This window comes from Danio rerio, chromosome 12, assembly GCF_049306965.1.
Source record: "Danio rerio strain Tuebingen ecotype United States chromosome 12, GRCz12tu, whole genome shotgun sequence".
In the NCBI taxonomy this organism is placed as follows: domain Eukaryota; kingdom Metazoa; phylum Chordata; class Actinopteri; order Cypriniformes; family Danionidae; genus Danio; species Danio rerio.
Window position 1 is genome coordinate 24,189,303 of NC_133187.1, and position 13,253 is coordinate 24,202,555.

Below are 13,253 nucleotides of genomic sequence, written 5' to 3' on the forward strand. Positions count from 1 at the left end.
CACGTCACCTATGCAATTTCTATTTTAAACATCTAATTCTGAATCTTTTTTAAATGAAGATTTATTAAATATCTGGCCATTGTTTATAATATTGACCTTTAAGTATGTATTTGTCTTGTCAGAAATGAATTATCACAGATTTTTGTGATGTGCAGGTAGAACTAATGAAAGACACGGACACATTTTTCTTTCATATGTTGTGCATAACTGTCTCTTTTTTTTGTATTTTTATTTTCTTACAAACCAGGTAGGTAATGTTAGTGTTATGTAACAGGCTGTACAACACAATGTAAAGACATAAAAATAACACAAACAAATAATACAAATGACCAAAAAAAAAGCAGCAATGGGCCAACGTGAACCCTGTTTTCACATTTTTCCAATGTACATAGCAAGCATTTATTCAGACTTTGCCCTTGGCAATAAAGCGGGATTGCGAACGCGAAATGTACACTCAAGTATGTCGTATTGGCAACAAAATAAAATATTAATAAAAAAACTAATGGATAGATATGCCTTCACAGAGTCTAGATACAATCGGAAGAGTTGAGTTTTATGTCGTCGTCTTTTTTTTTTCCAGCAAGGGCTTACATTTGTGCAATCATAGTCATAAGAGAATACAAAAAAAAAAAAAAAATGGCAATATGTCTAGCATGGAGTAAACAATCTATTAAAACAAATCACATTCCCAGTGTAAACACCAATCCTGGGGTCAGGTATTCAAATATAGACTTCAATTCCCACAATTCCTCAACATAACTGAATAAACAGTCCTTCCCGCTGAACAGGATGTTGAAAGTAGTACATAAACAGACGTTTGCATTTGTTTATCTTATTTACCTGTTTAACTTCACATCCTGGCTGTTACACTGAAGTCTGCGAGTAAACGAATGCTTTTAACAGCAAGTTACTTCAGAATAGAAGACAAACCTGAACATAAACCATTGTGTAAACAATGTCTAAAGCAGTGAAGCGTTTTTTGAAAAGTAAGACAAGAACATCCGCAGGTGACTTTAAAGATAAAAAGACTACTGGGACGCACATTTGGACGCACAAATACACATAAAGCTTCATAAATGTTCTCATCTAGCAATTTTCAGAGTGCTTTGGGGGCGATATTGATTTCTGTGCATCAATACAGTGAAATGATGTACTTTTGGTTGATATTTAAAGGGATAGTTCACCCAAAAATGTTTATTAAGTGTTGATTTAGGATTGTAGATTACTTTTTTCTTCATCATCCAAACATAACAGAAGATTTTTAGATAAAACTGTCAACTTTTATATGATTAATGACTAAATAGTCAAGAAATCATGACTCTTTTTTTATTCTTAAAGGGATAGTTCACAAAAATAATCATTCACTCTCCTTTAAGTAGTTTTTAAAAAAGTTTTGTTTCTTCTGGAAAACAGAAAGGAAGATACTTGGAAGAATGCTGATGACGCCCACTGACATTCATAGAAAGAAAAAATATCCTATGGAAGTCAATGGGTACAATAACTTAAAAATATCTTTTTTCATCAATGTTCATCAGAAGAAAGAAACTTTAATAGGGTTTGAAGGGTAAGTAAAGGATGACAGATTAATTTTTTTAGGTAAATTATCCCTTTAAAATGCTAAAATTAGTCATTGACTTACATTTTATGACTTACATTACAATACATTTTATTCAGAATCACCATCTTCTATAACAGGGGTCACCAATCTTGACCCTGGAGGGCCAGTGTTCCTGCAGGGTTTAGCTCCTTGCCTCTACACACCTGCTTGGGTGTTTCAAGTATACCTTGTAAAACCTTGATTAGCTTGTTCAGGGGTGTTTGATCAGGACTGGAGCTAAAATCTGCAGGACACCGGCTCTCCAGGAACAAATTTGATGAGTCCTGTTCTATAATGTGAAAAACTAAATAAAATAAGAGTCACTCAAATCATTGATGGTCAAATGGTGATTGTTGACATTTTAAGAGTTTGGGTGAACTATCATTTTGAACCACTTTATAAAGCGATTTCATCAGAATAACGGGCCAAATGGAGAAAAATATATATGAGATCCACTTCATAGATAGTTATAACTGTGTATTCACAATAAAAAATAAAAACACAAGAGAATTCTTACCTTCTTGTCTTGATGTAGAATTTTTGATCCACTAAACACTGTAATGTGTGCATAAATACACAGCTATAAGAACCAAATATGGAGCAGAAGCTCTGGTGTAAACAAAAGAAAGTGATGAACAAACAGTAACGCTGAGTCTCTTCCTGATTTTGCTGCATGTTTAAGGTCATTTTCAGGTTGTCCGTTTCTTGAAATAGTCATTGAAACGGGTTATTTCCAGGTTGATTTGTCCTTTGCGAGTCTTAAGAAAAAACAGGAGTATCAATTCAGAGCTGTGCTGTGAACTTGTGGTTTTGTGTTGCTTCAGTCCAGTATTATTTCTGTGAGAAAAACAGGCTGTAAAGATTTTTTAAAAAGAAAAGAGGTGATATATAGATTTTTTTAATGTATGAACAGACAGAAAAAATCACGGAGAGCCTGCTGAGTGAGTGAATTTAACAGAAAAACTAAAAATCGCCCACCAGTGTCCGAAACATAAAGTGCAGGCAGTGTCTTTGTCTCTGGGGATTTTCATCGCCCTCCTTCAAAACAGAACGAACTCAAAAGAATGTCTGAAACATGCAGAGATGAGTGAGCTTGGGCAGCAAAAACAATGCAAAAATCCTCAACGGCTGCGCTGAAATTTGGTTTCAAAAAAATGGTGAGGAGGAGGAGGATGATGGTGATCTCCTTTGCTCGAGTCTGTTTTTACTCCACTCGTATGAGCAGGCCGTATAGAAGCGTGCCTCCTTTCTCCTTGGTGATCCATTCGATTTCTGCATTGCTGAATCGCGGGTCTAGCGGCTCGCTGATTCCTAAAGACGACGGACCTACTTTATAGGAGCCTGGCCGGACACACACCTGGAAGCCCACCTGAGCCTGGTGACAGCGGAGCGAACGCGGGTCTCGAAATCTGCAGGGAAAAGTGGAACGGTGACCATTTTGTACAAATATTGAGTTTTCAAAGGATAAAACTAAAGCCGTTTTACTTTAGATCCGCAAAATAGCATTGATGTTGCATTAGTAATAATCACAATGCAAAATATTAAACATTGAATCTGGAATATAATTGATCATTTCCCAAGGTCTGTCACTGTATCAGATTTTAATGGCATTCAAGTATAAAAAAATGGTACTGTTTAGTAACTTTGAATAATTATTAATTATTATTAACACTATACAGTATTGTTTTACATTTGATTATTTATTGAATTTGTCTATGCTAATAGATTAAAATAAATATAAAATTACTAATTCTTTCCAAATAGTCATTCAAATGATCTAGTGAAATTGTATTCATATCGAAATATATTTAGCAGAATATAAAATATCAACAATGCTAGACTTTTTCCAATATTGTGCAGCCCTAAAACACTGATTTTCATTTTTTGGAAATAGGCTTATTTACCCTGAAAACATCCACCAGAGTTGAACAGCTAAGCATTACCATTTTTGAATCCATTCAGCCGATCTCTGGGTCTCTTACTAACACTTTTAGCTTAGCATAGCATAAATCATTGAATCAGATTAGACCGTTGGCATCTAGCTAAAAAAAAAAGGCTTTGATAATTTTCCTATTTAACAGTGGAATTCTGTAACTACTAGAATTACCATAGTGGTCATTCTGACCGTTCTCATATAAGACGTCATATTGTCTTGTAATATTTATATTCAAAGCTTCTATTGAGATATTAAAACTAAGCTTTTTATAGGGCTTATTTCTCAGTTCTATGCCTTTTAGGTTTACTCTGAATCCTAAGAGTTCTGTTTAATCCTGAAGATTAGTCTAAGATTTGTGATTGCACTTTTCCAAAATGTACCTCAATTTCAATACATGAACAAAATGTCAAGTTTTTCCACAGAATTTATTTTACACCTGTTCATCTGCATAACATGTTCCCAGCTTGTTCTTGTTGAAGTGCAATAACGTGTAAGGGCACATTTTTCATGTATTTTGGTCCCGTGTTCACATCAAACCATTTTGGAGGGGGGTTCATTCTGCAATCCAGGAGATAATTGGAAAACGTTTTCTTTCTCCCCCTCACTTTTTTTTGTTGAATGACATTCCTGAAAACCTTTTTGACTCAGAGATCAAACCTGTTTACAACTCTTACATTTTTGGCTAAGAAATGTATATTACTAAAATAGTCTACTTCTCAAATTCCAACTATTTCCATGTGGATTTCTCAGTTGTCAGTCTTTCTTCCTTTGGAAAAATTAACCTATGATCTCAACCACAAACAGAACAAATTCTGGACGCTTTGGGGACCTCTTCAATTTTTTCTACATAAACTCTGAATTTTTTATTTTCAATTTTTATTTTTTTTATTTGAGTTCTGGCTTCTTTTGTTTTAATAATTTTATTATAATTATTATTATTATAATTTTTTTGTTTAAACAGACATTTGTACATTTTTATTCAATCTGGCATAATAATCAAGGAACTCTGCTGCTGTACCAGGGCTACAGAAGGTGCAATGTTGTTACGCATCATCTGAAAATAGTTTACTATTTTAGTGTAATGCTAAAAAAAGCAACTACTGTAGGTAACTAAATAACAGTCACAGCACAGTGTAATATTATAGCATATCATGTTTTTTTCGCTAAAATTTCAGCTTTCTTCAAAATATTTTCTTTTGTGTTCAAAAAAAGAAAGAAAATCTTGAGAGAACCACTTTTGGGTGAGTAAATTTTCATTTTTGGGCAAAATATGCCCCTTAAGTAATTGAATGCATAAATTGTTTGATCAGGATGTTCACTAACAGTACACCGCTGCTTATTTTTACCCCTAAACAAACAACAAAAAAGATCTGAAAACACAGAGCAACAGACAACATAATAGAATCTCCGAATTTGATTTGATAAACACATTATGCTACACAACAATTTCATTTCTTTTGAACCAACTGTCGTAAATCTTTTATTCATTATAGCATCCAAAAGCTGCTATAATTTTAATGTCCTGTTTAAATGTCCTCAGGAAGTCTGCAAACTGTGGACTTACTGCACTTTCGGAGCGAAGACCTCGAGGCCGGAATATCGCATGGTTGGTGAGAGCTGCACTCTGGGAATGTCTCTCTCTGGAGCGCTGTTCTCCTCCGGCTCTCCGTAGCTGCCATGACCCTCCGTCTTCACCGACGATGACGAGAAAATAGAGGATGATTCTGCTGATGAGAAATAGAGAAGCTGATTTTAATTCACACATTCATGCATTTCAGAAGCAGATATTTAGCCTTTTCAATGTTAGAGATGAACTGGATAAAAAAAATAATAAGCCTACAATTGAAAAGGAGTTGAATTATTAGTCACGTTTATTTTTTCCCCAATTTCTGTTTAACGGAGAGATTTTTTTCAACACATTTCTAAACATAATAGTTTTAATAACTCATTTCTAATAACTGATTTATTTGATCTTTTCCATGATGACAGTAAATAATATCTGACTACATATTTTTCAAGACACTTCTATGCAGCTTAAAGTGACATTTAAAGGCTTAACTAGGTTAATTAGACTATCGAAAAAATAATTAGCTTAAGGGGGCTAATAATTTTGTCTAAAATGGTGTTTAAAAAATTAAAAACGGCTTTTATTCTAGTAGAAATAAAACAAAAAAGACTTTCTCCGTAGAAAAAATATTATCAGACATACTGTGAAAATTTCCTTGCTCTGTTAAACATAATTTAGGAAATATTTTTTTAAAAATTAAGATTTCTAAGGGGCACTAATAATTCTGAATTCAACTGAATATTATGTATATATTATATATATTTCACTTATTTATGAAAAATATTATTAAATAACACAATAACATCTTAATTATAAGAATCTACACAAAATCTCTTACAATCACACCACCCAATCTTGATTTATTTGATCAAAAATACAGTATGAACAGTAGTATTGTGAAATATTAAAATAAATATATTATATAAATATATTTAATATATAAATATATATACCAAATGTATATTATAACTATACATTTGGTTTGAAAAATAATGTTATACATTACATTATATAAAAATAACTGTTTTTCATTTTAACATCTATTAATATGTAATTTATTGCTGTAAAAGGACTGACAGCATAATTACTCCATTCTTCAATGTTTAATGTAATTGTTTAATATATTATTGTTTTACATTATCAGTAGTGTTGAAAACAGATTAATATTTGCGTGACAATTACGTTTCATACAAACAATATAAATTATATTACTATCACTTATAATTAGTCATTGATGAACAGAAGTGTTTAATGGTTTCAAACAATACCCAATAATTGTTAATGAATAAATTCAGAATTATTTTCCAGTAACTGCTAACCTGATAACAGTTGGTTGTGGTCCAGGGTGCGTCTAAGAGAACCGACACTTGTGCCGTGATACGCAATGTGCCACTTCTTGAAGGCATTGGAGACTTCACAGTGGGTCTTGATCCTGATTAAATAAAGACAAGACCACTTGATAAGGCATTAAATACCACTAATAAATCATCTTCACATTCTAACAGCTTAAATACAGAAGCAACTTAAAAGTAACTGACTGGAGTGCAAAGCGGCACCAGCCGAACGGTAGAGCATAGTCTCTGGGGGGCTCTCCTCGCTTGTAATAGGCCTCATCACCCCTTAATTTATGACAGGACTCACAGTAACACAGGTTATACTTGGCATCCTCATTAAAGTAACCATCTGGAAGAAAAAAAAAGAGCAAGGGATTCAGTATGTAACAGGTTAGCATTAACCATCACATTCAATCTGTGCACATACAGCTGAGACCAAAAGTTTACATACACTGTATAAAAAGGCACATAACCATAAAAAAGTCAGATGTTAATGTGATTAAACTTTTTCTCTTTTAGGAAAGTTAGGTGTATCAAATTTGTTTTTGTTATGCTTAATAGCAGAATAGTGAGAGAGAAGCCAGATTACAATTTGCTAAATTACACTGGGAAAAAGAATAATGTTTGGAGATGTCCTGTGGTCCGATGGAACTAAGCTTAAACTGTTTGGCCATAATGACCAGTGTTACATTTGGAAGACAAAGGGGAAAGATTACAAGCCAAGGAACACCATCCCAACTGTAAAGTATGGGGAAGGCAGCATCATGTTGTGGGGCTGTTTTGCTGCAGAAGGGACTGGTCCGCTTTACAGCATAGATGGCATCATGAAGAAAGAACATTATGTAGAAATACTTAAGCAACATCTCAAGACATCAGCCAGGAAATTAAAACTTGGCCACAAATGGGTCTTCCAAACAGACCATGACCCCAAGCATACTGATAAATTAGTTAAAATGTGCTTTAAGGTCAACAGAGTAAATGTTTTGGAGTGGCCATCACAAAGCCCTGACCTCTATCCTATAGAAAATTTGTGGCCAGATTTGAAAAAGCTTGTGCGAGCAAGACAGCCTACAATTTTGACTCGGTTACACCAATTCTGTCAGGAGGAATGGTCTAAAAATTCCTTCAAACTATTGTAAGAAGCTTGTGGAAGGATACCTAAAATATTTGACCAAAGTTATACAGATTAAAAGCAAAGCTAAAAAAATACCAAGGAAATGTATGTCAACTTTTGACTGTCTAGAAATTAATAAATATAAATATTAATAAATATCTCATTATTCTACAGACCCTTCACTTGTTACAAACCTGTTGAACACAGCAGGTTAAACACAATAGTGTCTTCTATGGAAGTCAGTGGCTACCAGTTTCTAACATTCTTCAAAATTGTAACACAGGTAAAAATATTATCCTATTCAGATGCACAATATTTAATCCAATTCCATTTTTATTTGTATAGCGCTTTTACAATGTAGATTGTGTCAAAGCAGCTTCACAGAAGATTACAGTGAACTGAAACAGTGTCAGTTCCGTTTTCAGAGTTCAAGTTCAGTTCAGTGCAATACATTTTTTTGCAATATGCATTATTGTTTCAGTTTATTATGCAGTGGTTATAATGCGAGTTTAAAAAAGCTTATAAAATTTGATAACTAGAAACGCTATTGGGAAAAAATATTGACTTCCATAGTGTTTGCTTTTTCTACTGTTACTACTGGTACTACTGGTTTCTAACATTCTTCAAAATATCTTCTTTTTCGTTCAATAGAAAGTAGAACTCATAAAGGGTTGGAAGGACTTGAGGGTGAGATATAGTGAGGTAATTTACATTTTTTTGTAAAAATCTCTTTAAATTAATCGGTCACACTTTACAATAAGGTTCATTATTTAATGTTAATTAATGCATTTACTAACATGAACAAACAATGAACAATACATTTACTACTGTATTTGTTCATGTTAGTTAACGTTAGTTAATGAAAATACAGTAGTTCATTGTTAGGTCATGTCAACTCATGCTGCATTAACTAATGTTAACAAGCACTGACTTGGATGGTAATAATGCATTAGAAAATGTTCAATTATGGTATTGTAAAGTGTTACCAATTAATCTATAATCTACTGTATTGTATTGTAGTATCAGAAGCATCTCGCACCCTAAGAAACACTAAATGCTGAAATAAGTCACTTATTCGCATGTAACTGAGTTTTAATTCTGTGGTTCACATAAGACTTTCAAATACAGGAAAGTAATAACCAGTAGCCAAGACATTGTGTACGTTAAATAGTCATAACAATATAGAGAGGAACCCCAAAAAGACAGAATGCTGAAACAGTTAGCAGAGAAAAGCCCTACACAAACACACACACACACACAGCATACAGGCATCTAGGACATTCACAATTAAGCCAATTACAGTGTTTTATATGGCGAATGGAACATAGTCGACTCTTAAGAGGATTAAGACAAAGACTGTATAAAATCAATTTGCACTGGTGTGAATGGAGTCTGCTTTCATGGTAATGTCTAATGAACACATGCGGTTTGGTTCAGGGATCAGATGCGACAGCACAAAACAGAACAGATGCGTAAGTTGCAAAGACCACAAAAAATATCCGTCTCACTTGATTTCCACTACTGCAAATCACATTTATGTGCAAAACTGAGTATTGCATAAACATTTGAGAAAAGAGCAGCGTTTCTTTCTTTAACACACCTTCAATGTTACCCCTTTCACCCTAGACTACAATCAAAGGGGTTGTAACGTGGAAAAAGGTTCTCCTTCTCAATTGTACACATAAGATTTTATGAGTATTTTTAAAATTGATACGCATCTTGGAGTTTTCATTTTTATGCGATAGTTTAAAGGCCTCTTAAAATAGCTGAATGGAAACAGCTACTGAACGCTGCATTTTAAAAAACAAAATTAAATTAAATTTTAGACTTCATCTGTCATGAATCAGATTAATTAAAGGGATAGTTCACCCAGAAATAAATGTTTATTCACTATTCACTCGCCCTCAAGTAGTTTCAAACCTTATTTAGTTTGTGTTGAACACAAAAGAAGATATTTTAGAAAATACTAGAAACTGGTACCCTACAGTAGAAAAAACAAATACTATGAATGCCAAGGGTTACATGTTAAGCATTTTTCAAAATATCTTCCTTTATGTTCAACAGAAGAAAGAAACTCAAACAGGTTTGTGACAATTGAAGGCTGAGTAAATGATGAAAGAGTTCTCAGCTTGAGGTGAAAATAAGGTCATGGCAGAGCTGTTTTTATAAAGGGAAGGAGCTACTCATATCCCATTCATGTTATGGCTCACATGATGTCACACATGGAACAAAGCAGCAAACTCATGGCACATTTTAGGGAACCTTTAAATGTATGAGGTTTAATGTGGTTGTACCAGGCAGTGTGAGGAGGTCTTTGAATCTGGAGCACAGCGCCTGATACTCGCAGGTCTTATTAGGGTTGACCTCGGGAGGAGGAGTCCAGCAGACACTCTCTTTTATACCTGCAGCATAGAGAGCAAAAGTGTGAAGCAGAGCTACATTAACTACATTGTGTGAATAAAGGTCAGAATGTGACGCACCGTCCACCATATCAGCCTTCTCCATGTCCCCTTGACAGCGCATGTCTCCTCGCTCACCACCAACCACCGGCACATGATTCGCCACGATAGTCACCTGACAATACAACAAGACAATCAGCTAAACTCTGAAAGAAAAACATCTGTTTAATAACACAATATAATACAGTGTTAATATATCTATTACTGTATTAATAATAACAACAAGAACATGTTTAATGAAATATTTTCTGACAAGGAATTTTCCAATAAGATTACATTACATATTAACACACACACACACACACACACATATATATATACATACACACACACACAAACTAGGTTTGGGTCTATAGACGATGCCATCGATTGGGGATGGCTGATAGACATCACGATGCTGAGCCAGCATCGAGATCCTCCACCCCGCCTCCATCGCAAACCCGCTCGCAAAAAATACACACTCTGGCCCCATTTACACTAATACAGCCTAGTTTTAAAATGACATTTTAGAACGAAAACAATCCACATCCAGTGTTGCCAACTTAGCGACTTTGTCGCTAGATTTAGTGACTTTTCAGAACCCCTTAGCCACAAATTTTCAATAAAGGGGCTTTTTTGTGTTACTGGAGATTTTTATAGACAGTCATTTGTCCATACTGTATCGTCCCTACTCTTCTCAACGAGCTGCGGCCGCTGGCCCCTCCCCTGCCTCAGAGCACTGACAGGTGGCCCAGTCCTCGTACAGCAGTGTCTCCCACCTGCAGCCTGACAGCAGATCACCCCTCTGCGTACCGATGGCAAATCATTTAGCACCGGCAGTGTGAGGGTTATTTCCAATATACAGTCAAACTGATCTGCTTCTCCTTTATTTTAACAATTTAATTTGACCGTTCATTCTTTTCTTGTTCACAAATCACAGAGATTTTAGTGACAATTTCAGAACTTGTCTGAGTTTATTACGTTTGAGAGATTACTGCAAATTCACTACACATCTGTGATAAACTGTATTCAAAAAAAAAATTTTATTTTGTTATATTGACATGCTTACATAAAGCGAAGTGCAAATATAAATACCCCTTTATTGACCATAGGCTGTTAAACAAACAGAAATAGTAGAATGTGATGTTGTCAGCAATATGTAAATTAACGTATGATGTAATCTAGCAACTTTTCGGGCACAGCTTAGCGCCTTTTTAACTTATCTTTATTTATTTATGATTTGGTTATGGGTAAAACAAAGATCATGTGGGTCAGCTAGTTGAAACGGTAGGCAACAATTAATTCGTTATGAATTAATTAATTATTTAAATATAATTAATTCACCACCGCCTACAACAACGATGCAGTCTTTCATAGCAATGTTTCACATTAGACATCATACGATGCCAAATTGGTCAACATCCCCCAACCCAATAATAATAAACATAATTTTTAATCAAATTCACTTTTTGTGATGAGGTTTTCTGAATGATGATATTGATGAATGAAATATTGATTACATTTAAAATATGTACTTAATAATAACAACTCAATTTTTTTAACAAAAAACATATTTTAAGTTCCAGGAAATTTAATATAAAGATTCTGACCTGTTCACACTGGCCGTAAAGGTCAATGAGAGCGTAACAGGGGCTCGGGATGTCCTGTGCCGCTACACCCTGATCCATGCCATTCACAAACAAATGGAGACAACCACTGCTATCCACCAACAGCCCCAAAACTGTCCCCTCTGGACAGGTGTCCAGGTTTGGACCATAGTTCTCACAAATCTGAGAATGACAGGAAGAAAAAGGAAATAGTACATCGAGTACACAAACACGAGTAAGAGGCAGGCTGAAAAAAGAATGAAAAACCTCAAGAGAAAAAAGAACTGGGGCAAGGACCAGAAAGGACATCACCTTTAGCGAGTTGTGGAAAACAGAGTCTCGTTGCAGTAGCCAGACTGAGCGTTTAAGGCAGCAGGCTGTGGAAGGAAAGTTGAGTCGGTCTGGTGAATGACCAATCACACCGAGGGAGAGAGACGACGTCCATGAGGGATTCAAGCGGTCAATCTGAAACTGAGGAACAAAAGGAGACACACTTAGCATCAAATGGATATTGTTTTTAACATCCAGCAAGACTCTTATGCAGAAACAAACCTGGAAGAGCTGCTGGCGAGGCAGAGCTTGGGCTGTGACCAGAAGCCCCTGGTTGTAGCTGGACACCCGAGCGGCGGTCAGATTTTGATTGGACAGCTGGATATTCTTCCCATGATTCTCCAAAAACGTCATGACTGTGGGCACCAATGGAGGCTCATTCTCACACTGAGGAGAAATAAACAAATTCAGATTAAACCTTAGACGAAAGCCTTGACAAAATGTTCATGTTCGTTGAATTATAAGGGGAAAAACAGCTAATTATAAGCTTATTGTCATGTAACTGAAGTTTCTTCATTTTGTAATAATTCTGTAAGTACTTTATTGACACATCAGTGTCTCATTATTATTTATGAAATAGTTTTCTTATCCTCTAAGAAAACACTGCTTTTAAATTATTCCGTTATTCCCAGTATTTCATGATGGGTCACGGGTATTGTTGCTGCAAGTACCGATTTCTGTACCAATCAGTACAAAATATGTTTAAAAATGTGACAATGGAAGCATTTCCCGCTTCTTTTAAAGTGCTGCTAAGAGGAGTCTTCAACACTGCTGATTGGCCATTGTGTTCACGTGATCAACAGGTATGACTGTGATTGGCTACAGTGATCATCATATACACACTTCATTGAGCGTTTACACAGAAACACGGACACTGGAGCTTTTGAAAGCCATGCCTATCAGCTGATCCTGCTGGAATGCTGCATTGTAAGAGCGAATAAACTGTTTAACGTTATACACTACTGCCAAGCAAACTAGTTTTCTTGTTTGTCATCGTCTTCTGTGCTAAACAAACTGTGGCAAGTGGTTTTCACCAGATGCGTCTATTCTTAGAGCTTCTGCTATAAATACATCACGGATCAAGTCAGAGAATGTGAGTGAGTCAGTGATTTGAGAATATAATTTAAAAATGTTAATTATTTTTGTTACAAAAAAAAAACAAAAAAACATCAATCTGCTTCATAAGACAAGTGTTAACCCCCTGCAAGTGTATGGGTTACTTTTACCACAGAGTTATTTTTGCTTTTGGAAGATTACACCATTACACAGCATGGAAGAGTCAACTTAAAATTTAAACTACTCTGACTGTCTGAGGGAGAGTAAATTATGT

The 13,253-nt window shown here is 35.1% G+C and overlaps 1 protein-coding gene across 2 annotated transcripts in view; it reads right to left on the bottom strand.

Moving 5' to 3' along the window:
* Nucleotides 1-374: 374 nt before the first annotated feature.
* neurl4 (neuralized E3 ubiquitin protein ligase 4) overlaps nt 375-13,253 on the bottom strand; it is a 58,634-nt gene continuing 45,755 nt past the window's right edge. The window contains exons 21-29 of one of the 2 annotated variants that reach the window (XM_021480311.3): nt 12,146-12,310; nt 11,906-12,064; nt 11,597-11,776; nt 10,029-10,122; nt 9,843-9,950; nt 6,639-6,783; nt 6,420-6,532; nt 5,098-5,257; nt 375-3,006 (exon numbers count right to left, since the gene is read on the bottom strand). In XM_021480311.3, coding sequence (XP_021335986.2) covers nt 2,802-3,006; nt 5,098-5,257; nt 6,420-6,532; nt 6,639-6,783; nt 9,843-9,950; nt 10,029-10,122; nt 11,597-11,776; nt 11,906-12,064; nt 12,146-12,310 — 1,329 coding nt within the window. In that variant the 3' untranslated portion in view covers nt 375-2,801. Of the gene's footprint in view, nt 3,007-5,097; nt 5,261-6,419; nt 6,533-6,638; nt 6,784-9,842; nt 9,951-10,028; nt 10,123-11,596; nt 11,777-11,905; nt 12,065-12,145; nt 12,311-13,253 lie in introns of both variants that reach the window. The other variant, XM_021480310.3, reaches the window with a different exon arrangement.